Source organism: Phaenicophaeus curvirostris, chromosome 13 (genome assembly GCF_032191515.1).
Source record: "Phaenicophaeus curvirostris isolate KB17595 chromosome 13, BPBGC_Pcur_1.0, whole genome shotgun sequence".
Classification (NCBI taxonomy): Eukaryota; Metazoa; Chordata; class Aves; order Cuculiformes; family Cuculidae; genus Phaenicophaeus; species Phaenicophaeus curvirostris.
Genome location: NC_091404.1, coordinates 8,566,131 through 8,593,768, shown reverse-complemented (window position 1 = coordinate 8,593,768; position 27,638 = coordinate 8,566,131). Strand labels below are relative to the sequence as shown.

Below are 27,638 nucleotides of genomic sequence, written 5' to 3'. Positions count from 1 at the left end.
ACCCTTTCCGTGAAGAATTTTTTCCTAATGTCCAGCCTAAACCTCACCTGGCAGAGCTTGAGGCCATTCCCTCTTGTCCTGTCCCCTGTCACTTGGGAGAAGAGGCCAGCTCCCTCCTCTCTACAACCTCCTTTCAGGTAGTTGTAGAGAGCAATGAGGTCTCCCCTCAGCCTCCTCTTCTCCAGGCTAAACACCCCCAGCTCTCTCAGCCGTTCCTCATAAGGCCTGTTCTCCAGCCCCCTCACCAGCTTTGTTGCTCTTCTCTGGACTCGCTCCAGAGCCTCAACATCCTTCTTGTGGTGAGGGGCCCAGAACTGAACACAGGATTCGAGGAGTGGTCTCACCAGTGCCGAGTACAGAGGGAGAATAATGACATAGCTTTGGGGAGACAGAGGAATGCAAAATGCCCTCACACCCTTCTGTTTCAGCTAATGAAGTTCACATGAACAAGCTAGAACATTTCTGCCACCAATGCCCTGATCCAGCTGTCGCCACTGCCACGAGGGTCCCTGCTGGAGGTGATTTTCACAGCAGGCCAGGCTCTAAGTCTCTGTGCCATCCAAGTCCCACTGATGGACACATCTCACTGTTTGACTACTTTTCCAGAGCAGTATGTGCTACCTACAGAAACACTTGGTCTCTAGCAAGTCGTACGGGTATCACATGAAACCGAGGCAATGAGCAGCCATCTGAGCTCCGGTCCCCATCCCCACACTAAACGCAGAGGGGTACAGGTGGTTCCAATTCAGGTATATATTATCGTAACACTGGATACACACTTTGAAATCTTAAAGCAGATTGTGACTTGTCATCTGTAACTAAAATATATCAATACACAGACACACAATGTGCTTTTGCAAAATGACAGAAAAACTGTTCTTTTCATGTTACCTCAAATGCAAACATGACTGCATTTCGCTTTGGAATAGCTACTGCTCTAAGAGACGTTATCATCAGGTAAATGAATTTGCTACCCATATTTAGGCATTGTAAATAAAAGAAGGCAGACCAACCTGCATACGCTTTTTCTTCTGGTTTTTTTTTTTTTTTTTTGCATGCTTAGTACAGAACTAGTAGGTTTAAAAATCTCACTGAACATTCTATGTGAATCAACCAGATTGTAGAGTAATGTGGAAAGGAAAATAATGAAAAGTACAGCTTTTCATTTAAACATATGCAGTTCTTTTCATGCAGGGTTTTCTTTTAGATTTTTTTTTCTTATTTTTTTAATTACACTTTGCATTATAGAACATAGCCAGTGTAAACACAGTCTTTAACACTTATAAAACAGTGCAAATTCTGTAAATTTCTGGGAGGAGGTTGAAATACATATATTTATAATGGAGGTAAAATCACTTTCTTTCTCAGTAGAAAAATACGTATATTAAACACCTACATGTTTGGAACTTCACAAAAGAGCAAGTTATAATCCTATACTGTGTAATAAATTAATATCTTTTCTAGATTTCCATTTTCAGCATTAGTGTCAAATGCATAATAATACTAGAAAAAACCCAAGAGAAACGTATTATTTAGAATTTCATGAAAACTTTACAGATAGTAACTGGTATAAGAGGGCACAGAGTAAAGAACTGGGCAAAGAAGTAATGGAAAAATACCAACCTCTATGAATTATTGCACATTTGAGATATTTCTCATGGCCTTTGGGCCAGTTCTGGATACTTTTAAGTCTTAGGTCAGTGTTTATTTCCATTTGATGGTAGGGTACAATCTAGGAACCACTGTGAAACGTCAAGGATTTACTGAACTTGTTTGCTGATGAAACCACAGGCAGCTGAGTGCAGAGTGCTAACTTTTATTCATGCAATCCAAGAGAACAATTCTAAAAACATACTGAAATACAAGCAAGTTTGCCTGCCATGAAAATATTTTGGGGAACTTGCTCCAGCAAATCTTATTGAGACAAAGCTCTGATGTCTACTCTGTTTTCATTAAAGCTGTGCCAAAACCTGCAAAACTGGCTTCAGCCTTCATTATTTAGGGCTTTTTCCTTGAATGCTGTTGTGTCCATGGTCTGACTCTGTACACCTTAATCAGCTGATTATGGAAATCTCTGTGAAACCACTGGTCTAAAGAAACTCAACTCGCAGAGCAGTAACACCTGATGCCGAGTACCTGTATAACATCTCTCATCCACAAGCAACAAGATCGCTTTACATGAAAGACAGATGACTATTCAACTGATGGGATCACTCATGTCAGAAAGGCAACATCTTACCAGGGGTTTAAAAATATCATGTCACCAGTTTCAGCCGTATTTGAAAGGTACATAAATTGACAGGTAGATAAACAGAGGGAGAACTGTCTCAGGCGATTATCACTGCAATTGAAATCAGACTACTAGTAAACCTGAATAATTTAGCACTTAATCTCTGACTATTGCTGTAGTAATTATTTTCTATTGCTGATGTCCTCAACAAAACCTTAATTTCAAATTGCAACTACTGATTTTGGAAAAAAATCCTATGTAAAATTACACTGAATTAGCTACAAACTTTAAAAGAGCTCCAGAGATCTTAATAAATTTCAAATTAATGAATCGACTGATAAACTTAAACAGTTTTAAAAAAAGTCATTAGAAGTCTGAAAAAAAATGTAGAATAATCTATAATTGACAGAAAAAGTGTTTAAAATCCACCTAAACATCTTTCGATATTCTAGTAAGTTGTTTAATAAAACCACATTCCTAACCATTCACTAGGAATAAATCATGCCTCAATAATAAAACGAAGAGATGCTGATGTGAGCTGGTGATTTATTCTTCAGCAACTGTGACTATGCATTTTATTGATAAAGCTTCATCTGCATTGTTTCAGCTGGTCATCTTCTAAAATGTATTTGCAAGAAAATGTTACCAGGAAGTTTTCCTCCTCCTTACTTTTGAGAATGATTCACTCCTTGTGGTCTGTGCAGGAGATAATAATTTTCATAGCATGACTAGAATTTCAAACTGTACCGGTCTATATGAAAAACCCAACAACTTCCATGTATTCCAAATACTATTACTTAAACGTGTATGGATGGTGGAGATCATATACAGTGACCTTTTATCCATCCCAGATTGTAAACCTATTGTAAAATGGTGGGATGTGTTTTTTCTGTCCCCCCCGCTCCTTTTTAAGGAAGCAGTAAAACTGTACATTAAAAGACAGAAAGGACATTACTGAGTTACAAAAGAATGCCCCCTTTGTCAATAATTTGTGAATGTAAACAAAAAAGTTCAAGTAGAAAAGCAAACAAGTGTGCTGCTGCTTCAAATAGGTTTTCTCACCCCACGGGGTTAGGGCAAAGTTCTTTAAAAACAGGTCTTCATGGTGGTCATGAAGCATCTCAAGAGCGTTCTTATCTTCACTACCAAATGTCACTGGTGAAGCTAAGCTCCTTTGCTGATAAAGGTAGCAATGGGTTGTTCCTGTGAAACTCTTGGGGATCCTTCACGGTATTGTTAAGAGGTAGCTGTCCATTTAGCAGTGTCAAAGGGATGTTACAGTATGTGTGATGGTTGCTTATGGAAGCTATTGGCAATGTTGCTGCTGACACATCATATTCATATCCTCTACAATAATGTCTCATTTGCACAGAGTCTGCTTGATGGTAATCAGTTAAATCAGCTTGTGATTCTACCAATGTGGCAGAAGTGCCTGTGACGGCAAGAGAGGGTACAGTCTGGAGGTCTCCAAAAAGGCCCTGCTCTGCAGAATCCAGGACCTGATGCCGAGACAACACTTCCTTTTTCTTCCCTGGCATTTCAAAGACTAGGCGCTTCCAAAACTTAGAATTCAGTTTGCTGCTTTTTGGTCCTTTCCACTTGACCACTGAGAGGAGTTTGATGGTGTGCTTTAAAGATTCCACTTCGTGATAGTTCACTTTCCCTTTTAATTCAGTACACTCAATCAAAATAACTTTGATTTCTCCACTGACTAGCATGTTATGGAGTCTGTTTTCCATCTCAAAAATACTCCATCCTCTCCTGAGAACATAGTCTGGAGTTAACACGATAATGAGTCTTCTGCTTTGTTCAACACATCTTGTGAGATCTTCAATGTAGGCTACAAATCATAGAAAGAGAGAAAGAGTAAAGAATAAAGAAGTCTATTGTATCAAAACATCAGGCTTGTAAACAAGAATAACAAAATCCTACAGCTTACTGATTCACACCATTTAAGACAAGGGGCATTTCACGATATACTCTGTCAAAAACAGGAATGTGTATCACATCTTTCTATTTATGGAGTAAATACAGAAAACCCCTTAATAGCACTCTCCATCCTTTACTGGTTTTCCCTATTCATTGCAACAGAACAACATTTAAATATCCTCACTGTATAGACGCATTAGTAACTAAAAAAACCACAGTTTGCTTACTGACCAAATACAGGTCAAGATCAATGTAATGTTTGTGTAAATTTTCACATTAACATCGGTTACGATTAACGTAGCATCAAGGGGAGCACACTTTGGGAAGCAGCTCTAGCGTTTCAGATACAGGGATATGAGGGTACTGCGGGGTGTATGAACCATAACTTGCAAGAGCTCAAAAGAAATCAGCCCTCATCACATGCAGATGATGTGCTGTTGCATAGAAGCACCATGGTAGCTCTTTCTCCTTTAGGTATTGACCACAAAAGCTCAATAACATGCTTTGTGGCCCAACGGTCTGTTTTAATATTACAAACCTGTGCTTCTATGTACCCCAAGGTATTAACAGAAACTTCACAAGTGACAAGAACAAATGGAAAATTTAAACATACTGGAGGTGTTTATTTCTTGAGACATCGGTGACAAGGAAAACAGTATTGTTCTTTTATTCATGCACGTCAAGTATTTGCAAATGATCAGTGTAAGCAGAAACGCCAGCCCCATCATTAGCTCCATGATGTCAACTTACTGAACTACAAAGTATTCTTGAAGTTGGACTTGGATCCCTGAGATTCACTTGCTCCAGGGATGATAGGGAAGAGGAGCCAATTATACCAGTCTGACATGGAACAGGATGGGAAAGAGATCTACTTACAGACCTGATCCAAAACCCATTCAAATGTAAAGACTTCAACAAATTTAATGGGTTTTGGTTCAAGACCAGAGAAATGAAATCACTTGGAAAAAACCCACTAAGGTCAGAAAAGTGTTCATTGGGTGCACAGCATTGTGACTGCAAGCTTAGAGATGGGATATATATATATATATATTTTAAACTCCATGGAACTCTTGACCATGCTACTCAGAATGTGCTGTCTGACAACAGAGAAGCGTGTGTTATAAATGAAGACTTGGACACAAGAGCTGCACAGAACAGATTTTTACTCAGCACAGGGCAGGGTCTCTCTTACACACTCTGCCCTCTAGCAGGAACATTGATTACAAATAACATCATTAACCAACATCTGTTACTGCAAGACTCGTTTTTATAGTCCCAAGCACCATACCACAGCATGCTTATTCACACCACTTCCAGTGGTAAATAGCTACAAAATAGGCCAACAGGAACATTCTAAAATAGCTTATTTGCATGAGACTGAAGGCATAGTTAGCATCAAATCTGCCTTTACCAATGTTTTATTTCACCACTTAGCAGCAAGAAGAATTTCTTTCACAAATGGAAAAGAGGCAATTGCAAACATCCCACAGACACACAAAAATTTAAGACATATACATACATTACAAATGTCTATGCAACAATCCTGACTTTTAGTTAATGTTTTATGACTCTTTAATCATGCAGCATTTACAGTTTGGGTTTCTTCTCCTTAAAATATTTTATAAGGGAACCCCCCACATCGCTCTGTGTAAAATAGTTACTCATTAATGAAAAAATTTCAACATTAAATCCATCGGAGAGGCAGCGGAGAGGGGAGAGAACCAGCAACAATGAGAAAATGATAAGCAGAACTGGTGAAACAAAACTTAAGGAAAGGTAGAAATGTTCAATACAATGGAAAGAGATTATCCCAATGTATCAACAGCTCAGACTCTTCATTTTCTTCCTTTCTTTCTGCTCCCAAAAAGAAAGAATTTAGGTGGGAAGCTTCATCATTAGAGGTTGAATCTGCAAGATACAGTAAAACAACAAACTATCATGCATCTTTCCTGAGACATAACCATCCCTCCTTCAAATAACTCAGAACACTGTAATGTACAAGACAGTTCTCTGTAGGACAGAATACCGGTCAGTACCACACATCCAGGTTAGTGCTGAGCAGAGTCATGTGTATCCTATATACATCCAATTAAAAAAAAAGAAAAAAACAAGCCAACAACACACAAAAAATCACTCCACTTTCATCTCATCAAATACCCGGCAGCAATAATTTCAATAGCAACAACCCAGTATTATACCATCTCAATCAAAAACTCACCAGACTTTGCTTTAGTCAAACAGAGAATGAGGTGGGAAGAAGACAGGAAAAATCCCCTATTTTCTCAGATGGATACTTCTCCCCTCTATGCCTCTCCCGTACTTTCGCATGTCTACCTTACTTACTGGATATTGCAACAAGTTAGAGCTCTTCCTACAGACGACTACACAGACACCTTCACGAATGACCATTAGGTGATCCTTCAAATTCCAAGTTTGCAGCTGGTTCACCGATAGACATGGACAACCTACAGGGGCCTTGGTGCACTGAGAATAAAATACACTGTAGCATGGGAAGCAGGAAACCCAGACAAAAAGGCAAGTGCTGTCTGGTCCAGAAGTACTTGGTAGTCCCCAAAACTTCAGCTTGGGACTACTACTACAGGCAGGTGACAACTTCCCTGAAGCACATGGTTCCACTGGGAGCACTCTGTAATATGTCCAATATGTAAAACTGAAACATTTCTGCAAGGAAAAGCATGGGGGGAGGACACATTCCTGACTGAAAATTCAAGCTTTATTCGCTCCAGTGGTATCACACTGACTGCATAAACCTGTGAATTGGTACGTCACCGACCCTCCTTTCACTTCAGAATTTGAGATGGTTCAAAATGCAGGTTGAGTTGTCTGTTTTAAGTGTTCAGTCCATTAGCAGGTATTAAAATCAAGAAATCTCTGTTGCAAGCTAGGATGGAGAAAGGGTTGTTTTTACCTTTCCAGTGATGTAAAAAGTAATTGTGAAGCAATGGCTCCGTGTCACTTCCAAGAAATAAATGAAGCAGGGCTTTCAGGAATACCACCAACTAGGATCAACTATAAGATTCCAGACCAACATATTTCTACCAGGTAAATATCATTTTGCTGACACTTTACTTCCACTGCAGGAGGTGTCAACTTCAACGAAATTTCGTTGTAATCAGAGAAAAAAAAAAATTGCCTTGACAAAATCAGTACAAAATTATTCATTTTTAATTCCCAGAGATTGTATTTTATTATAAACTAGAATGTAAAAAATAAACAGTTAGTGTTAGAATTAAACCATTTGATTTGATTGAAAAAGAACATCTTAAATTTTGACTTCTTTCCCCCCCCTCCCCGGAAAGATCATTTTGCAATATGGCACAAATCCTCTTTTCAAAATGTTAGTATTTCACATAGGTCACAAAAATAAGAATTATGAGTAGCTCTGTCAGTAACTTACTTGCATAATGTCCAGTGCAATGCCCAAGGAGGTATGGACAGCAAGAACTTTTAGACCCATAAACAAACAGGTTTTGCATGATTGCCCTTTAGTAATGAAGACAGATCACCTGACAGCAAATATGTGCAAACCAAACACTGCCAACGATGCTGAACTGTAGTTTGAAGCACTGAAGAAGTCCAAGACATGCATTCCATTTGCGATTATATCATGCATAACTGCCTACTGAATCTTGAATGAGCTACACTAACCACAGGCTGGAAGAAAACCCAGACAACCTAACGTGCAAACAGACCAAGAGCGAGGAAATTAATGAACACCATGGACACAGAGTTGCTTATACAAAGAAATTACTTACTAACCAAATTCAGATGATTTGCAGAAGCAGTAGAGGGACAGGGAAAGAACACCAGAAATCAAGTAACGTCCTACAGATATTTTTGGGAAGCATGGTCTGCAGGACCACAGGAACCAAAGAGTATCTACCATCAACCTCACATTGGTTGGCTCCTGGCACTCTGAAAATAACCAGCCTTTTGGCATTAGGCAATGTGACTTTCACTTGAGAAAGTTATTTATAGAAGAATAAGTCAGTCCTGGTTTCCTAACTGAATAGTTCCCAAACTGTAACTCTGATTAATTTATTATAATAGATATGATTGCATGTCTTACTTTTCCTATTTATTAAAGACCTATTGCTTCTGTTCACTCAGATCAGAACAGCAACGCAGCTGGAACTGCTGAAATACTGACTGGAGTGTTGGCCCTGCCCCAGAGAAAGCCCAATTCCAGTATAAACTAAGGGATGGCTGTTAAGTTCAACATAAAGAAACCAATAACGCAGATCAGCATGACACATCACCCTCTCTTAGCCATTGCCAGATTTTCTGTATCTGACACGGTAAAGGAAGGAGGGATTAAGGAGAAGGAAAAGATGGTGGCTCTGGGGATGCCTCTTTGCAGACTAGGGTGTCTGAAGTGGGTGATAATGGTGGAATTGCTTTGGCAATACATGTTGGAATCAGAATACTACATATTTAGAATCAAAGATTCATAGAGTTATACAGGTTAGAAGGGAACTCTGGAGGTCTCGAGGTCAATATCCTGCTCAAAGCAGGACCAGCTATGATTGCTCAGGGCCTTGCCCTGGAAAGCTTTGAAGACCTCCAAGGCTGGAGGTTTCTTCTCAGTGTCTTTGGGTTCTTTTCCAGTGTCTGACCACCATCACGGTGACGAAAATTTTCCAAATGTTTAAATGGAATTTTCAGTGTTGTAACTCAGTCCTGTGAACTCTTCAACAACTGTGCACCTGTGAGAAGAGCTTTTCTCCACTCTTGTGCTTTCCACTGCAAAGACAACAATAAGACTCCTCCTTGGCATTGTCTTTGTCAGCCTTTTCCTCAAGAAACACAGTTATTTTGGGCTGTGCTCACGTACTGCGTGCTCCAGCTCCCTCACCACCTCAGTGGCTTTCAGTGGACTGTTACAGGATAGCCAGCCTTTCTGACTTTGGTTCACACCTCTTCCACTTTCAACTGTCATTCCTCTGTAACCCTGCTATCCCTGCCCATACCTAGTATTAAATTTAAGATTCATACAGAGTAGACAACCAGGGACTTCCGAAAGGAGTGTTGTTGGAGCTGGGTACTCTGTTCCCATTCCACATAAATAGTGTCCCATATTTAAATAAGGCTTCTTGGGACCCCCAGGCACACAGTTCAACTGGGATTTCTTCCTCCAGTAACCCAGGAAGCTGGAATTTACAAGGTTAAAACCACATAGGTGGGCAGACAAAACTACAAAGTGCCAGAACTACAATATTGACTGTCGGGTGCTTTTTATCACACGCCTTAGGTGCTCTCCTATTGTGCTGACAACCTCTTATTTTTTGGGTAAAAGCAAAGAATTTTATTCCATAACTCCTATTCTTTTCAGTGCCCGATGGCTATACCTGGGGTTGGGATGGAGTGAATTGCTGGTGTTTTTTCAATTCCATCAAAATCAAATGCACAATGCTTAGAGAGTAACTAGATGATGCTCTAATAGATTTGTATTGCTGGTATTAAAAATCCAACTTGATATTTTTGACCACTTCCAAAGTTTAAAATAATCTGCAGAAACCATGTGAGAAAAATAGTTTCCTCTGATGTAGTCCTAATTTTAGAAGAGTCAAATGCAAATAGACCCTTCTCTCTGCAGACACGCCATTCTTCGCAAGACAGAAAATGGCTCAGGTGAAAACATAATTATTCCTATTTTCCCTCCATTTCCCCCAACTATTCAATCTCCTCTGGTCTCCTAACACCAAATTAAAAAGCTGAACAGGCCTGAGAGTGCTAGCAATAGCAAAGGGGTTGTTAAAAAACCCTGAAAACTATTAGGGTGGAAAAAATGGATAACTGCTCAGAAAGTTTAGTAACAACTGCAACTGTATCTTAGGGATCACAGTCTCCTAATGCAGGCTAACATGTTCAATTAATGCCTCAGTTACTTAAGCAGAAAGGTGTATGTGCTGTCAGTTTTGACGGAAGGAAGAACACTCACTCTGTTAAGACCAAAGGATACTCTTTAAGAAGGAATAGCTGCTATGTAACTTCCTGTAACATCCAACTCAAATCCTGGGTTACAAATCTGGTCTTGCTGCTTACACAGCAGACTGCACGTCATGTCTCCGCATCATGCCACCCCTCTCATCTTCCAGCCAACATGGACATGTGGGCTTCTGCATGAGTGAGAGCAGAAAAGCAGTGGCTGCTTGAGCCCTCTTTGCACCTCGCCGCTTTGGAGAGGTGCGTCCATCTGTGTTGCTCTCGGGCAGCACCAAGAGTCATCGCAAAGGTCCTTGCTGGTCACACACGGTGGGCATCACAGAGGCCCTTGGCATCCTTCACAGTGGTTCTCCCACTAGGACAAAACGCAGCACTGCGAAAACATTTGTATCCCGGCAGGCACAAAAACCAACACGCAGTGCAAAACATGACTCAGCCCCAGGTGACCTGAACTCTAGATGCCAGGGATTTGCTTCTCAACAGTGAACAGGTGCCGTCAGTTCCTACAAACATCACCTCTGTCCTCCTAGGAACAGCTCCATGGGCACCCCTGAAACAGATGGTCCTCTGTGCACGGCTTGGGTATGCAGTGCAAAGCAGCTCACTGCTGGGTGTGCACATCACAGCTAAGGCACATCTGGCTGTAATCTCTCCCTCAGCTGCACAGGGATATGCAGAGTCTATCATAGCTTCTCTCCAGGGATTAGAGACGATCCAGCTCAATAAAAACATAATCAAACTCATCCCTGATTTTTTCTGAAGTCAGCTTTTCAGTTTGTTCAGAGAAGTGTGCAAGGAAGTTAATGAAATACGATTTAATAAATCTATTTTTTGCTTGCTCTCAAAGCCAAGTAGCAGCTGTATGTATTGCTTCATACCAGGAAGCAAGCGCAATAATGCACACCCTCCTGTGGCAGCACCTTAAAATTGCAGAGATTATATGAAACAACCAGCCTTACAAAACACACCCTATTTGCAGTACTAGTGGAATGACACACACTTAAGTACACAAGATAAAGAACAAAACATATCAGAAAGAAGAGTGGGAAAGCATTACATTACACCGAAAGTCATTTACACAAAAAGATGAGGAAATGCAGTACATGGGAGAAGAGATATTTCCTAAAATAAAATAAAATATAAACTTGTGATCAATCCCTCATTTTTCTAAAGAAATCTACCATGAAGCACTATATATTTTGTCATACCTGCCACTTTTTTGACACAGTCATTCTAAAATACATTTTTATTTTTAGTTTCTAGCGGGTCCATACCCCATCACACTGCCTGCTCTCTGCACACTAAGCACTGCAAGTCCTTCCAAGGCATTAGGCAAAACACAGACACACTCCACTTCTCCAGCACACACAGAAAATGTACAAATACAGGAGTCTGAGTCTTAATCTCCTTGCCCATCACCTCACCCTCCCTATTGCCCTCTCAAAATGAAGTGCCTTCCTCCACATCTTTTTCAAAGCTAAAGCATGAGACTCACTAATTTCAGTTTCACACATTATTCTGCATTGTCATTATGTCTGATTAAGTGTCCGTGAAGTTCCATGTGTCAGAATCAGGCCCCTTCATAGTACTGAAGGAGTTTGAGAGGAAAAAAAAGAGGTATTAAATCTGTGAATGTTCATAAATGAGAACTGACATTTTCAGGTACCCTACATTTTCAGGAGAGGTTTAATGAATACCCAAAGTGATGACAAGTATTTGCTGAGTGTCTGACTGATAAAAATAGACAAAAAGAAAAAATCATGCTGGCTGGTACAGCAATTGGAAAGAAGAATCTCATTTCAGATTAATCCATGCTTCAGTATAGTTATCATTGAAGGGCTAGCTTTGAACTCTTTAATTTACTTGTATAATTGTTCTGTATGACTCTGCTCTATTGTTGGCAATGTCTTTACGACAGTTCTCTGATTTTTAACACAAAAAGACAAATTCCCTCTTAAGACCATCTAAAAATTCACTACTGCTTGCTTGTGCTGTCAGAAATAAGAAAGCCATGAGCCAAGTTCCCTTTCTGGAATATGTCACTACAGGAGCAAAACTCACAACTTGCAGGGGCAGAGCAAAAGCTATAAGGGAAATAGCTCTAACCTAGGACTTGCAAACAGACATGATGAATTCAAGCCACACAGGACTTTGCATAATCTCTGACTAGGCTCTGACTCCTCTTTCCTAACAGCACAGGACTTTGAGCTCTGTTTCCAGCTTCCTCAAATATCAGAGAAGAAGTGGGCTCCAGCTTCAGGGTAGCCACCAGGGTCTGGCAGCAGCAAGGGAGCAGTTTCAAGCCTTCTGGCAGGCAGTTTGCTAATGCAGCCATGTTCTAGATGTTTCATGTTTTTTCACAAAGGTAGCATTTCATATAAATGTGATGTTAAAGCAAATATACTGTGCATTAAAAATTCATCAACACGATGCATATGATTCATGGTCTTTTCTGACTTGTCCACAAATGAATCTGGAAGAAGAGATGCCATAACTATAGTTAGGAAGGCACTAACTGTTGGTACACACATCCAGACGTGCTGCTGAATCTTCAGATGTGGCAGCAAAACTGATTTGAAAGACAACTGCATTTCACTGTCAGCATGGAAAACAGCATCAGATCACTGGGCTGTACATACTCCTCTGAAGAAATAGCATTACTTACACAATACCAACAGTCCTCAGAAATGCAACACTTGATCAAAACTCTAATGGAAAAACTGCACCAATACCATTGACTGGGAAACTACTGTAGCAGTTTTATGAGTATTAAAGTTAGGAAAAAAAAACAAACCAAAACAATGGGAAAGATCATGCTTACGTGCAAATCTGGTGTAGACAAACAAAAAAGTACTGGGAAAAAACAATAAACCTATTTCCAATGACAGACTACAAAACCTTTTTTTTTGGAAGTTTCCTGCTTAGCTACCTGTGTCTGATGTAGAGATTTTGGACTAGAGTATTGCTTGCAGCACTGCAGTCTACCCTGTAAGAAGGTCCAGCTCCTGCCTTCACTGAAATTAATGTCAGGTGCCTCTGATTTCAGTAGTGCAGGGACAAGCTCTAACCTAGAGCTGAAATTTGCAGTGCTGAGGAAACTTTTCTTATCCTTACAGCCACTTCACAAGGACAGGATTCTCACACATAGTACTTGTCGCACAGACCAGGCCTTCATGACACATCAGAGAGAATTAAAACTGGAAGGTCAGAAATACTTACTTCCACTAGGAATCAGGTCTCTGTCCGGAATGAAGAGCTTATATCCATAGTGCTTTTCTAGAACATCCGGCAGAATTTCAAGTGCAAACTGCTCCTCTTCATTATTATCACAGTCTAATGCCTCAGGATCCACTTTGGTGTATGAAAGATACGCATCGTATTCCTTGTTGTCTGTAAGAAAACAAATTCAAGTTCAGCTTGCTGTTTGCAAAAACACTATAAAGAATACAGGAAAGTACTAGGAAATTACATTATTCCTTGAAAGGATCAAGCCTTTCCCAACAAACTGGGGCTTTTCATAGGAACATATAACCTCACTTCCACAGAGAGACTGTTCATGACTTAACTCTAATTAATAGCAATTATGCAGAAAATAATGACAAATGCAAACAGTCCAAAGCATTTTTTTCCAGAAAACCTTGTAGTTTTCAAAAGCAGTATCATAATTTCAGAGGTCACTTATCCAGGACATTTTAAATACTTGGGACACATAGTATGAGAGAGAGAAACGACTCCAAGAGCAAATGGGGTGCAGGGCAACACTTGCCCCTCCATTCTGCCTGCAGCTCAGGGGTGCAGGCAAAGCCTCATAAAAAGTTGGAGGTAGGCAGGCAGTGGGTGATAAGCACAGCAGGACAGTAACATAGCAACTTGCTTAGAAAGGGCAACACAGTTCCTCCTCCCCCTGCAGAGCACTAGGGTTTATCTCCAGGTCTCCACATCTGTAATACATAACTAAGCTTGTGAGCGGGCCAGGAACAGAAGTGGCATCGCTATCAAGCTTGGGGTCCATGCTGGGATCAGACTCTACTAATGACATTTCTCTTTGCTGCTCCTCTGCAGTAATGGCAAATAGTATATTGAAAAAGTCAACCTTCAGCAATTCAGTCTCCAGGGAAGAGCGCAGCTGCCATTATTTACAGAAAATGAAAATCAAATACTTAATGTTGTGAGGACAAAACTGCATGAATGGAGGACTGCTGAGTCCAATTATCAGTAAAGAATAGCACGCACAAAAGATAATTAAAGCAGTTAAAAATCATCAATATATACTGATAAAAAAGAAAAAAAAAGCTAATCATAATACAATACATTCCTTGATGACCTTGAAATGATGGTTACTTTCTTGTAATTCTGGACACAAAGCCAGACCCATCAGGGTCAGATCTGCAGACAGACAAAGTATGTGAATAATTATACACTGGTAAAAGGCAATTTGCCCTGTGTCACCACAGCTGTATGGCAGAATGTCCACCTGACTGGCTACATTTCTCTGAAGACAACAGCATACAAACCCAGTAGTTACTGTTGCAAAGATTACAGAACAAACAGTAATGAAATAAAGGCCAGTTGGCTACGGAAGCCTGTCTGAAACATGCTGCCCTGTCCATAATGAATTCTGCCAGAACCTCTTAAGAGAAGCCTGTGACCAAGTGATTCAGGAGGCAAATATCCCTGTGAAAATTCGAGAGCTCTGCAAAGGCAGCAAAGCAAATCTCAGAGCACTGACATGCCTGGTTATAAAGCAGCGTGAATGCCGTGCACTTGCACGAAGACAGACATGGATTATGTACAAGCACGAGCCTCCTGCCCCTTCCAGCTGTGCGGGCATGACAACTGCCCTCTCCAGTCACCTCTGCTCCCAATGCAAGCAAGACATAAACAGGACCAGTTCCCCCAAGCTCCTGTGAGTCCATGCACTTGTGTTACATCTCTAAGGTCTCGACTCTCTCTTCACAAGCTTCACTTATGCAGGACATAGCAGAAGGATCTATGGGTGCTTGCCCACTGCTTGCTCCCCATGCTTTGGATGCAGATTCAGAGCCATTTCCCAAATGGCTTCCCTTAAATCTCCCTATACTTTCTCTAAAAACAATGCTAATCACAGCCCACAGGAAGTGAATGCATCCAACATTGCTTACACAGGGTATTTTTAGAAACAGGAAGAAAGCAAACTATTGAGTTCCAAATCTTCTGTTTTAAACAAATACATGTGTAAATGGAAAATGACCCTGCAATTCTATCTATACAGCTGACTGCTCATAGAAGCAGTATGTTCCCACTATAGCCTACATAAGTAGAAAGAAACATTTCAGTATCTGCTTTGATTTCAGCAACATTCTGCCTCCATCTATCATTCTGCAGCATCAAAACAAGGCACAAAGCTGCAATAGTTCTAAAATCATGCACTGGAAAAGCAAAAGGTTGTTTTCAGAATTAACATGCGCACAAAATCCCCTATGTTCTCATGAGGCTTGCTCAAAACAACTAGAAAATAAATTAAAGTGATTGTACTGAGGAAGTTACATGAATAAAAATGCAGCAGCTTCACACTGAAAACATGAGATAAATGAATAAAAGCAATCTGGAGGAAGTTGCCACTTTGGGTCATTTTTTATTGGTGTGAACTAGACATGTTATATTGGTATAATCCCAAGATGTTAGAGGTAAATTACTTCCAAACCCACATAAACTCACCCTTCACTTTCTCCTAGGTATCAGTATAAATATTGTATAAATATAGTATGCAAAATGCATAGGTTTAGATTTTCCCACTCCCACATGAAGATCCAGCAAGACCTCTGTTCCTGCTATTTATCATTCCATATTCTAAACTTATCTGGCTGTCATTCCACCTGTTCTCCAAAACTCCTATGAATTTCATTGTAGTGAAACATTTTCACATCATATCTACCCAATATTAAACAGAAACATTTATTACTTTGATAACAGTGATGCTAACTGTAGAAAGTAACAGGTCTGTGCAAGTGCACATTGTTTTGGCACAATAAGGGAAATGCGTACACTGCCCTTTCTTCAAATAAATTATTATTTCTAGATTTACCAATCCAGTCTGCCTACCTGACTCATAAGTATTGCAGTGGGCTTGAATATTGTACTTCAGATCTTCAGTAGATCTAGTTATATGCATATTAAAACCATATTAATTGTGCTATAGTAAAAGTGTTAACAATATAATAACAGGATTCAAAGCTCTTGGATTTAGTTTAGCAGAGCTTAGTTCAGCTTCACAGGAGCAGAAATGTTCTAAATTCAGAAGAATTAAAACTTCAACTTAAATATACAAGCTTGATTTTAGGCACTAAACAGAATATATATAGCGAGAGGGAGGCAGAGAAAAGAACACTGAAAATAGCCTAGTTTTTTTCCTGAACACACTCTCCAGGCAAGCTGTACATTTCCACTAAGTCATTTACAGCCTCCTAAGTACCTGAAGTAGGTAGGTAGCCTTAATGACAATTACCTCTCTCTAGTTACTACTGGACACTGGGGCACATGAATATGAAAAGGTCTCTTGAGTAATCAGTTCACAAATGATATTCCAGTTTCTATAAGAGACTTAGGAACAATTCTTCTGACTTCCATTTGCTTATGGCAGGGCCTAGTGACATTTCAGCGAAAAGGCTCATTGATTTCAAAGGGCTTCGAGAGGAAGTCTTAGGGCTTTACACCACTGGGTGCTTAGTAGTTTGAACTTAAACGGGCAGCATGTATCTTTTGGTATTCATTTCTACCTAGAAGTTTCATCACTTTGAGCCTCTGAAATACTTCCATTGAGTTTCCTGAGCAACCGCTTACCATCAGCTGCTTCGTCTCCTCCAAAGTTCTGTCTGTAGAACAGCATTAACTCTATGTTGTAGCATTTATAGATGGTCACGAGCAAAATAAGCAGAAGGAGGATGGCTCCCAGTCCTCCAGCAAGCTCTATTTTGTAGATCAAATCTAAAATTAGTAAGAAAAGACAAAAAGGTTATGATCTTTCCGAGCTTTATTTGCTCCAATCCACTGTACATATCCACATACAATTGTGTAGCTTCTAATTATAACCACAGTAACATTAAAGACTCCTGGTCTCTTTGTTCATTACCTATTACTTAACTTTACCCATTTATTCCATCTAATGCCCATATGAGATCACCACCCAGAATGTGTTTGAAGCTGGCTATAATATAATTCTTCTATAAGGGAATTATGTAGTGATTTTACACAGAGGATTACTCAACTTTTAATGAGCCTTTGGAGTCTGAAACTTCTGTACTGGCAAAGTGCATCAAATGCAGTATGCAGCATGTGAGAACAGATATACTAGACGTATTGTACCCCATTTGGGAGGCTCTAGTCCCCCCAAAGTTATTAAACTTTGGTTTTATGTTTGTGAAGCCAGTGGATGTGCTGATGTAAGCTGCCAAGCCAAGACTTTAGCTGAATCACTGGAGAATGAATTGAGCATCCAGAATGCCCAAGATAACAGGAGAAGCCAGGAGCACACACCCAGCTGCTAAAAGCTACTTTGCTTGAGTTGTGATGGCTACTAACAGAGTTCTCACATGTTTGTTTCGTACACATTATATTTTAATGGGAACTAGTGCTAGTTATAATTTCCTACTGGGATGTTTTTGTTAGCAAACATCACAAGCAGTCTGCCTCAAAGAACTTCACAAATTCATCCAAATGCAACTATACAACTTTTACGGCTGGCGAAACAGAGGCATAGAAAAATGAAGCAAAGTGTTGAAGGTCGTTCAGCAAACCAATGCCAAAATGGGATAAAAACCTTTGACTATCAGTCCAGTGCTTTACTTGATGTAAGACACTAACTTTAACAGTATTGCCTGAAATGTCCTCTGAACACAATATTGCTCATAACACCACTTGGCATATTACTTAGCCATAAAAGACAAAAGATGACAATTTGACAATAGCTACCTCTAACAGCCAATATTAGTTTAGACAAGACGTCATGAAGTTATTTCCTGCTGTGATAAATACAATGTGAAGACGTAAAATCAGTAATACAGCCAAGGCAAAGTTTTTATGATCTTTACGCTTCGAAAACATAGGTCAGAAAAAAATTACTGGCATGTCATCTGTGTCATTTTCAAGACAAAAAAGCAAATTAGTTGTGTGTCTTTTGAGGTTATTCTTGCCATGCTATGCCTTGCGTTTCAATAATTAACATCAGATGTCAAGCTATTCCCAATTTCCAGTATCTCTGATGTCTGTCTGGTAAGAAGTCATGGACCAATAGGTAGAAAAGTCTTATTAAAATAGCTATTTAATCTCTCTGAGAACACAGGGAATTAATGGACTTTTATTACACTGCATGATAAAGTTCCTATATGCTCTGGGGATAAATGTGGTCAAATGCAGAACAGATTTGGTTCAAATCACTTTTTTGGGGAAAAAATATTTTTTTGTTGTACTGAAGCTTTTTTTTTCTAGGAAACTGAGATGATGGCAAAGCTGCCTGCTTGGAAGGAGAGAAAATGCTGAGCCTTGGTCATTTGCAGCCCACAGAGGAGCACAGACCTGCGTTCACTGGCTGGGGGAATAAAAGGGTATTGAGCAAAAACACAAACTGCAGCTCAAAAGGTAGAATCAATCTGGTTTTGCATGCCCTGTATTTATCCTACTGCCCCATAAACTCTCCTAGAGTCCAGATGTAAGGAGGCATAAAGTCAAGGCTTTTGGACTCGTTATTTCCATTTCAAGGTGGAGGCAATGGAAAAAAATCCCAGAACATTCAGTTTTCTTGCCTACTCCAGCTTTCAGTCTCTGCTTCTGATTAACGCCTTCCCCCTCGAGTGGTCCTCACTGAGGTCAATAGTGAAAGCATGACATCCAGCATTGGGAAAGGAGTTGAATCTGGTCTTTGTGCTATAATAGCGACTGAAAATTAGTAAATAATAACAATCTGATAGTAACATAAAACAACATACAAGGACCTAGCCAATACATATCACAGAGGCTTATAGTCTTCAAAACACTTAAAGTCTCATAAACACCCACTAAATGAGAGACAAATGTATTTTACAAAGTTCCTCATCACCTAGTACTGTATCAAGTGTCACCTCCCATCCCCTGCAAAATTAGTTTCCTGCATGTCTTGAACAAAAGTTGAAATAAGTGGTAAGCAAACATCATTATCATATTTACTTTTCTCTAAATATACAGCTTCTTTCCACTAAAAGCATGGTTTGACTTTCCTGATAAGTTATTCCTGTTCCAGAACAGTTGTATTACAGATCATGTAGATTTCAATTGCTAAAGTACTGGACTGCTTTTAAATTCATTTGAACAGAATCATGAATTATTTCCGTAATTAAGGACAAGTGGGTGTATATTGTGTTTCCATGTAATTTGACCACCAGACATGGTGGGACATCATGGAGAAAAAAAAAAGAAAAGCAAACCCAGAACTGTCCATAACTTATATTTCAAATATTTGAAAGCAAATAACAATGGGTGAATTAAGGCAGTAAAAAAGAATGTGATAGCAGACAGCGGTATACAGGTCTCAGGAGCATGTCTGATTCTGTCTTTGCATTGGTAGATCTGGTATTTGAAGCTGGATTGGTTTCTTTTTCAGTCAAAAAAAATCACAACTGGTGATACATGCTCTGGGACTGTTGGTCCACTGGTGCAGGACAGTTCTCTGACATTCTCTGAAAGCATCTGTGAGGACCATACTACTAATACAGCAAAGGACTTCGACATGTTCTATCTTAAATATTTGAACAGTTCCTTTTTCTTCCTTAAAGTAAAGTATATGATTAAAAACAACCACCTGATCTCAAAACAAGAGCTCTAGGAACTCTAATACTACAGCTATAACTTGGAATTTGGGTTTATTCCTGCGTTTTGATCCAAGCCCTCCTAGATGACTCACAATAGCCTGTGTGCACCTCAAGTGCCACAATCACACCTTCGAACAGAGGGCAGACGTAACCTTCAACACTTCCACAACCCGGAGACAGAGCTACAAGCACCTCTTGCTGAACAAAGATAATGCAGCCCTAGGAGATCTGTGCCTCCTCTTTGCCTTCCCCAAGTGCCTCAGCATATGGAAAGTTGCAGCCCATTACAATAGGAATCTATGATCCTTTCTTTGACACGCACAAAGGATGCTGGTTAAAAGCTGCCTACCAGTCCTGCCCTAAATCTTCTCACAGGTCAGTAAATACAGGAGTATTTGTAGCTCGTTAATGCTCTACAGTCAAATCCAAGCTGGAAAAAGCTAGAAATAATTATATCAAGTTGCAGAGGAAAAGTTTGTCAAGTATTTGTAAGAACTTAATAAATAAAAACAGAACAATGAGACAGGCAGCCAAAGGACACAGTGAAAATACTGTGGTTATTTTAAATGACACTTTAATAGCTTGAAAATCAACTACTGAAAAAGCCTGAGGGGAATATAAGCTTTCTACAGCCACAGTGCAGAGACAAATGAAATAGTAGCTGAGAAGTGATCCTTCCCACCTCCAAACTCTGTATTCAGCAATGCTTCTTCCATAATTTCAGCAGAGCTCTGAAATCACTGCAGTTTTTGTTATAAATAAACATAGCTGGTTATTCTAATATATGCAACACCACTGAACATTTAACAATGTCAACATAGATATACTTACTATCAGCTGTATATTTATTAGGTTCAGCAGACAGAAAGCTAGAAAGCCTTTTCTCTAAAGAGGTAAATCTTCCATCATGATGACCAGATTCCTTAATTAAGTCACGACATCCTGGCAGGTTAAATATTGAAAATACATTTGTGTGTGTTCCACATCACAACTGTGGGCCCTTGTTTCTCAGAGTGGTTTGCACCTTCCATATTGTGTTTTACACCTACCACTAAGAGTAAAATATAGCCTATGTTATGCACTTCTTTCTGGGAGGACATAACACACTAATGAGTAGAGGAAACTGTGTAAATGGGACTTGATTCAATAGATTTTAACAGGATTATATGCTTTATGGGTGGACTGTATTCCAGGCAAATGCATCACCTGCAAGGCTGATTCACTAAAGATCAACGCATTCTCTTTTTTGTTTCACAAATGGTAAACTGAGGCTGTAACACAAACATAATTCAGCTCCAAGTAGGCACATAGGAGTGCAGCTTGGCTCAGAGAAGCCAGCAGGACCTTTGCTAGTGAACGGCTTGTTGCTGCTGAGGCAGGTGAGAAAACAGATAATTAAATAAAGAGAATTAATTACCTTTCTTGCGCAGGAGAACACTGGCGTGTTTCCGTCCATTTCTGTTTTCCACATGACACGTATAGTTAGCCAGGTCTGCCTCCTCTACAGCATCAAAGATCAATGTCAATTCAACTTCTTTTTCTCCAAGATGTTCTCTGAGGAGTCTGAAAGGAAGGATACAGTCTTTGCTTAACTGAATTAATATGGGTGGAAGATTCCCAAAGGAACTAGTCAGCACAAGATACACAGTGTTCCTGGTCTCCTTTACTCCCGGAGAAGGACTTAGAAGGACATTTCAGTTGCCTGAAGGAGGCTTCACAGATGTATTTTTCAGGACAACCAAAACGCTCTTTCTCCTGCTATGTCTGCAGCAAGGAACTGAATCAAGCACATGAAGAGCAGCTAGGAGGGCAATAGTTGCGTGTGGCTTGTTTACGTTTGTTCCAATAGAATTGAATGCTAAAACAATGTTTCTTTTAAAAGAAGCAATAAATACTTTCCAGAGAAGTAAACAGGCACTACTAAGCCATTGCTGGGCAAACTGTAAGGCAATATTTTACAGGCTGTGTATTGTGACACATTTTAGTGCGGTCTGGAAAGCCAACAGAAGGAGCTGTGTTACTCTGTGGAATTTTTCTCTATTTTGGGGGGATAGATATGACTTCAAAAAGGAAGACTGTCAAGAACCAGAGCTCTCTGCTCCTTTGAGAGGACAGAGGAGATGCAAAATCCCCAGAAAAGGAGCAGAAAGTTCTAGCAGACTTTCAGGCCAAAGGTACAATCTTTTCATGTCATTGTTCTAATGTGAACATTAAAAAGAATGCAAAGTAAATGCAAGTGTTTTCTGATGCTGACATTAAGTCTAAAATTAAAGCGCTCTGTTCTCTCAAAAGGCTTCTTATCAGTTGCTCCTTGTACAAGGAAAGTAACGTCAAGTAAGATCTAGCAGGTTCATTTGATCCTGTTAGTGTACTGCTGCGTAATGTGTAAGGGGGTAAACATAAAACACGGGACGCCCTCACAGTCACCTGTGAACTCAGCATCACATGTAGTACTTCAGCGAGTCTTTCCTCTGGAAAGATAGTGTACTGCTCTAAGAGGTAAAGGCATAAATAAGATCCAGGTTCACTAAAGAGGAAACCTTTTCTGTGGATACTCAAAGGAGGCGACAGCGCACAAGGTCATTAGCTTCATTGTGCTGGATGGAAGCTGCTTCTGGAGAGCTTAAAATTTTTCAGTAACAACAACAAACCCCAAACTTCTCTATTACAAACCAATATTGTTTTAGGGTTTCCAATGTGAACACACATTTTCTGATGTGGACAATTTTATATAACAAACATGGAAATTCAGATTTGAAAACAAATCAGAAGCGAACTATGAAGGCACTGCACTAGACAAACAAAAATTCAAGCCTGACTGCTATAAACCACATAATTGCAGTAAGATTTCATATAGCACACAACCTTTAAAGGCTTGTGTGATATGATAGAACTCAGAAGATGTACCAGGTCATTCACAACGATTCAGGCATTCACTATTGCTGTGTAACTTGTGAAAAAGCAAATAGAAAAACATCAGTTTGAGAACGGGCATGTGTGCTGCATTTTGAAACCCGTACTGCACCTTTTTATGCAAATTCACTCTCATTTATTATGTTGGGTTTTTTTTATTCTGGCCTTGAGTCCAAGCACTGAAAATAAAGCTGGAATTTGCACCATTTCTTGCCAGTAAAAGAAACCTCCCAAGAGGGTCTGATCTGTTTGAGACTCAGATCAGTCTAAATTATTTGGGGTCAGATAAATTAATTATCATTTACCTATTAATATTCCATATACATACATAATGAAATATTTAATTCAGGAAAGCCTTTCTTCTCTGTTGGTAAACAATATGCTCCACAAATTTCGGCCTACAAATCATGCTGCAAGGAGCAAATAAGATCATTAGCAGAGAAGATATCTGGGATACTAATCTGGAGCACTGTGTGAATGTGCGGATTGTCTTGTGTTTACTATAATCAGCATATTTTATGCAGAAAAAAATGAAGAAAAATTACAATTAAAATAAACTGTTATTCTGGATCTATTGAAAATAAAATAATCAACCCTTAACCTAAATTTAAATAATACGCGATCAGCTAAAAAGGAGCTTTCATAAAGAAGAATACGCATTTGGACTGAGATTTTTTTCACTTATTTTCATGCTAATTGCAATCTTTAGGAAGAGAACTGTTTAGAATGGGATCTATCATGAAAACGCTGACAGACACTTAAGCATTATGCTAGTAACAAAGTGTAGAATGCTGTTAAACCTTTAATTCCTGCTTTTTTTTTTCTTTTAACCAGTACTCTATAGCTAATGATGCATTATTGCCACAGAAATACACAGTTGGTCACCTACGTTATTTTAATGTGTGCAGCCTTTAACTGACACTTTTTGTAGTTGTTTCAGAGAACACTGAGCATTATATTTTGGAGAAAGAAAAGGAATGCAGGATCAAGAATTAAGACCTTAAAGCTGCAACAGTTTTTGCTGCACCCAGAAGAGACTCTGTCCCTATTTGAGTTGGGGGAAACTTCACCAGCAACACCAACAAGACATACCAGCTCCCACAAGGTGAGAAAATAATGGTTCTTGTTTTCTGGTATGATGACCAACTGTAAGAGTAATTACAGCATTTAGTAGTAGGTAAATCAATGGTACTTGGCAACTCACAACAAACAAGATGGAGAGAGAGAAAGAAGAGGTGAGTTAAGTAAAAAAAAAATACCCAGTGCTTTCTTTTTCTGCAGGCTGAAGCATTTTATCTAATCTGAAATAAAACATTTTATCTACTATTTTTCAGTTATGAAAATACAAATTAAAGCCAAAGTGTCATTTTTGAATACAAATGTTTTCCTTAAAAAATATCAATGTTTCAATTTTTTTAAATCTTTGGTCATGTTTTTTTTTCCAACAAGTTTATGCACCAAGTTGAATCAGAAGTTAAAATATTTATCCTCTGAATACAATACCAAGGCATTAATTCCAAACCTTCATTAACCTGCATGCAAGCTGGGACTTATCAAAAAAGGAAACTTTTATTCTTTGTACAGTTGACAACCTGGACTCTGAACAGGGGTATGAACTCTAGAACCTTCTTCCTAGTCCTTAACAATAGTCTGTAGCTGAAAGGATAGATCTCTATGTACTCAAGTACCTCTCCAAAGAAAAGTAGTTCAACTAAACATGGCCTAGTGATCTTCCCTCTCACTTTCCTGCATCATGTTTCTCATTCTCTGCCCAGAAATTGTCTAGTTGAGTAGTAAATGCTTTTTAGGAGAGAGTCGTCATTTCCATACTTCTCTGCAAAGTACCCAGCACATTAGCCAAGCAGTGATGGCAATTCTGTCTCCCTCCCTCAGCCTTCTCTCCTAACAGAATACAAAATCCTCTCTGTCTCAGCATTTTGCATCAATCGACTGACTTCTGTGAAAAGGCAGAATGTTAAATCAATCAGCAGGAAGAAATAAGGCTGCTGCTCAAAATGTCTTCATTCACTTTTTTTTTTCCACGTCCCTAGAATGAGTTAAACTATTTCACTTTAAAAATGGAGAATAGAGGGGAAAAATAAAAGGGGGACAAACAAGCTCTAAAATTTGAGCATTATGAGGCACCTGCAAACTCTTCTACAGTGTTGCCTGAAGAAGAAAAAGAAGCAACTCATATGTGGCTGGGAGAGTAAGATTTATGCCTGAAAATGCTCCTTTGCTGTGGCAAAGATCGTGTTGAAATTTGCTGTAGGCTCCTTTAATAATTAGGTACAACTGACAACTCTGCAGGAAGGCTTAAAGACTCTGATTCCTTCTTTAATAGCCCTGATTCAATTTATATGACATTTTTATTATGACTGTGAAAAACTCACCTGGCAAGCAAAGCCTCTTTCTCTTTTCCCCCTATGCATGTTTAACATTCAAGGGAAGGCAAGGAGGAAGGTTAGAGAGGGAGTCATCACCTCTGCGTCCTGCAATGCTGATTAGGTACCTTTTATTATAAGGCTCTATAACAAGGTCTAATAAATAACAAGAAGCCTAGAGCTAGACATATATTACTCATAGTGAATTCTGCTTACCAAAATCCTAGTTTTACAGGTTTGACTTTAACAAAATAGCTCAAGTCATGTGCATCCTTATTTCAGTGCTTTCATGCAAGCAGATGATTTGACTGGAAACTACACATGCCAGGAAATGCAGATTAGGGACGGATGTTTTGTACTTCCTCACTGCACTGACCTGCAAACCTGAACTCTCATCACATACAGCAAATTCAGCGACACAATGGAGGGGTACAGTCCAGGGCAAGGACAGCACCAAAAATTCAGAGCTCTACAAACTTGTGAACTAGCTTAACACAGGGTACATACAGTTAAAAAATATTTGCCGAGGGAACAACCCATTGAGTACTTTGGTTTGGTTGAAACAATTCCCAACTACTTGTACTTTCTCAACATTAACAGAAACATGCTGATAATACCATTTAGAAGCAAACTGATGGAAAAAGGATTTAATCAGAAACTTCACCATGGCTCAGCAAATCTGAAATATACATGATGTTTTTTGAAATACACCAAAAAATAGGACTGAGTGGAAGATGTGGGCTCACTCAGGGCACTGACAGTGCAGTTTCCCTGAAGCAGCATACTTGTAATGGGATGCATAAACAAGAGCTGTTACTGTGAAAAAGCAATCTGTAAAAAGTTACCACCACAGTTGCCATAGCTACTTCTAAATGAAAAAAAGGGATGGACTGAGGCACTGCTGGTAGTGATGCAGTAGGTTTTGGTAAATGCTATGTTTTTAATGCTGGCTGTGATGCACAGGAGATTAGGTACGCAATAAGTAGCTTTTTTGAGAAGAAGATTCACCAAATGATGACGGGTCTGTAAACTGAGTCAAAGCATTTTAACACAGTGAGAAAAGGGAGTTGTCACACAATTAATTTGAAACATGAATGTGTAATGAGATAGCACAATAAAAGATAAATGCAGCTTTTTCAAACTAAATTTCATTAAAAAATGCACATAAAAGAAAAGTCTTGTAACGTACTAGAGCTGGAGAGCTCTTTAAATACAAACCTCACAAACTGTCCTTGTGATGCAGAGGAAGAACTCGACCAAAATCACTCTGTTCATATATATACATCAGAGAGGACATAATGTCGTTAAATGCTGATTACTTGCAATGGCAGAAATTTCCAATAATTGTATTTTGTGGTCAGAAGACCGAAAGAGAATCGTATACTTAGAGCCATTCTGGCAATATATGATAAATCCCATCCGTATGCAATTAAGGTGCAATATTAGGTTATTTTTGTATATTTTAATAATTAGTGGTAAATGGCTGAATTATCGATCAAGTAATAAAGCAAAGGAATCTCTTTCTGCCTACTCTCCAAATTCACTTCTACAAGAAACAAACAATTCAGAAATGAGACCAAACAAATGTGCAACAGAAGGTGCAAAGACCTTGTTTTCTTTATAATCTATATTCATTGTGTCTTTAGGAGCTGGACCCACCTGCCCATAGTACAACACTAGTTTAGTCTTTCCTCAAAGTGCTATTAATCAGGTAATTATTAAATAAGAAGACAAGAAGATGCTGTTAGGTGCAAAGTTCATGGAGGTGCAAGTGTTTTATTTTCTTTACAACAGGTGCAGTAAATGGTAACATGTATTTAAAAGTAAACAACCCAAAAGGTACCTGACTTCGCCTTCTCTAATGTGGCCTTCTAACTCTTCTATGAATTTTTCTCCTTTCATCCAGTAGATCATGGGGCCTGATTCTCCACTGAATCCAAAGAAAGCTTTGCAGGCCACAGTCAGTGGGTTTCCTGAGGACAAGAAGAAATGAGAGTGTTAGATACTGAGAAATCATCAGGGTAAACTTCTCTGTTTAAAATTGGAGAAAAAAAACCAAACCAGAATGATTATAAACCACAGGGAAAAGGGTGATGATGATGTTTATGCAACAGGAAATAGCAGTGAAATGAAACCCTGAGGTCATCCATCACTTCAGTTTTCCCAGAAAGATGCTAAGAATGATGAGAAGGTATGGAAATGGTGTCAACATAAGGTGATGTCAGATTGGTTGCTAAAAAGAAAGAGAAGACTTCTTTGTCAGACTCCTGGGATCTCTGCTAGGACTGGGGAGTGTGCCCTAAGAGGCAGGTAAATCAATGAACTTCCTTACTGCTGCCTATCCACTTGTAAAAGAGAAAGTAAAAATTTCTTCCTCACTGAGACAGAAATTAAATA

General features: G+C 39.3%; 1 protein-coding gene across 15 annotated transcripts in view; it reads right to left on the bottom strand.

Annotated features, from left to right (window-relative positions):
- Positions 1–370: 370 nt before the first annotated feature.
- The window catches only part of IL1RAPL2 (interleukin 1 receptor accessory protein like 2), a 389,872-nt gene continuing 362,604 nt past the window's right edge, over positions 371–27,638 (bottom strand). For all 15 annotated transcript variants that reach the window (XM_069867567.1, XM_069867568.1, XM_069867574.1 and 12 more), the window contains 5 exons: positions 27,085–27,214; positions 21,362–21,507; positions 16,946–17,089; positions 13,346–13,516; positions 371–4,070 (listed from right to left, as the gene is read on the bottom strand). In XM_069867567.1, coding sequence (XP_069723668.1) covers positions 3,373–4,070; positions 13,346–13,516; positions 16,946–17,089; positions 21,362–21,507; positions 27,085–27,214 — 1,289 coding nt within the window. In that variant the 3' untranslated portion in view covers positions 371–3,372. The remainder of the gene's footprint in view (positions 4,071–13,345; positions 13,517–16,945; positions 17,090–21,361; positions 21,508–27,084; positions 27,215–27,638) is intronic.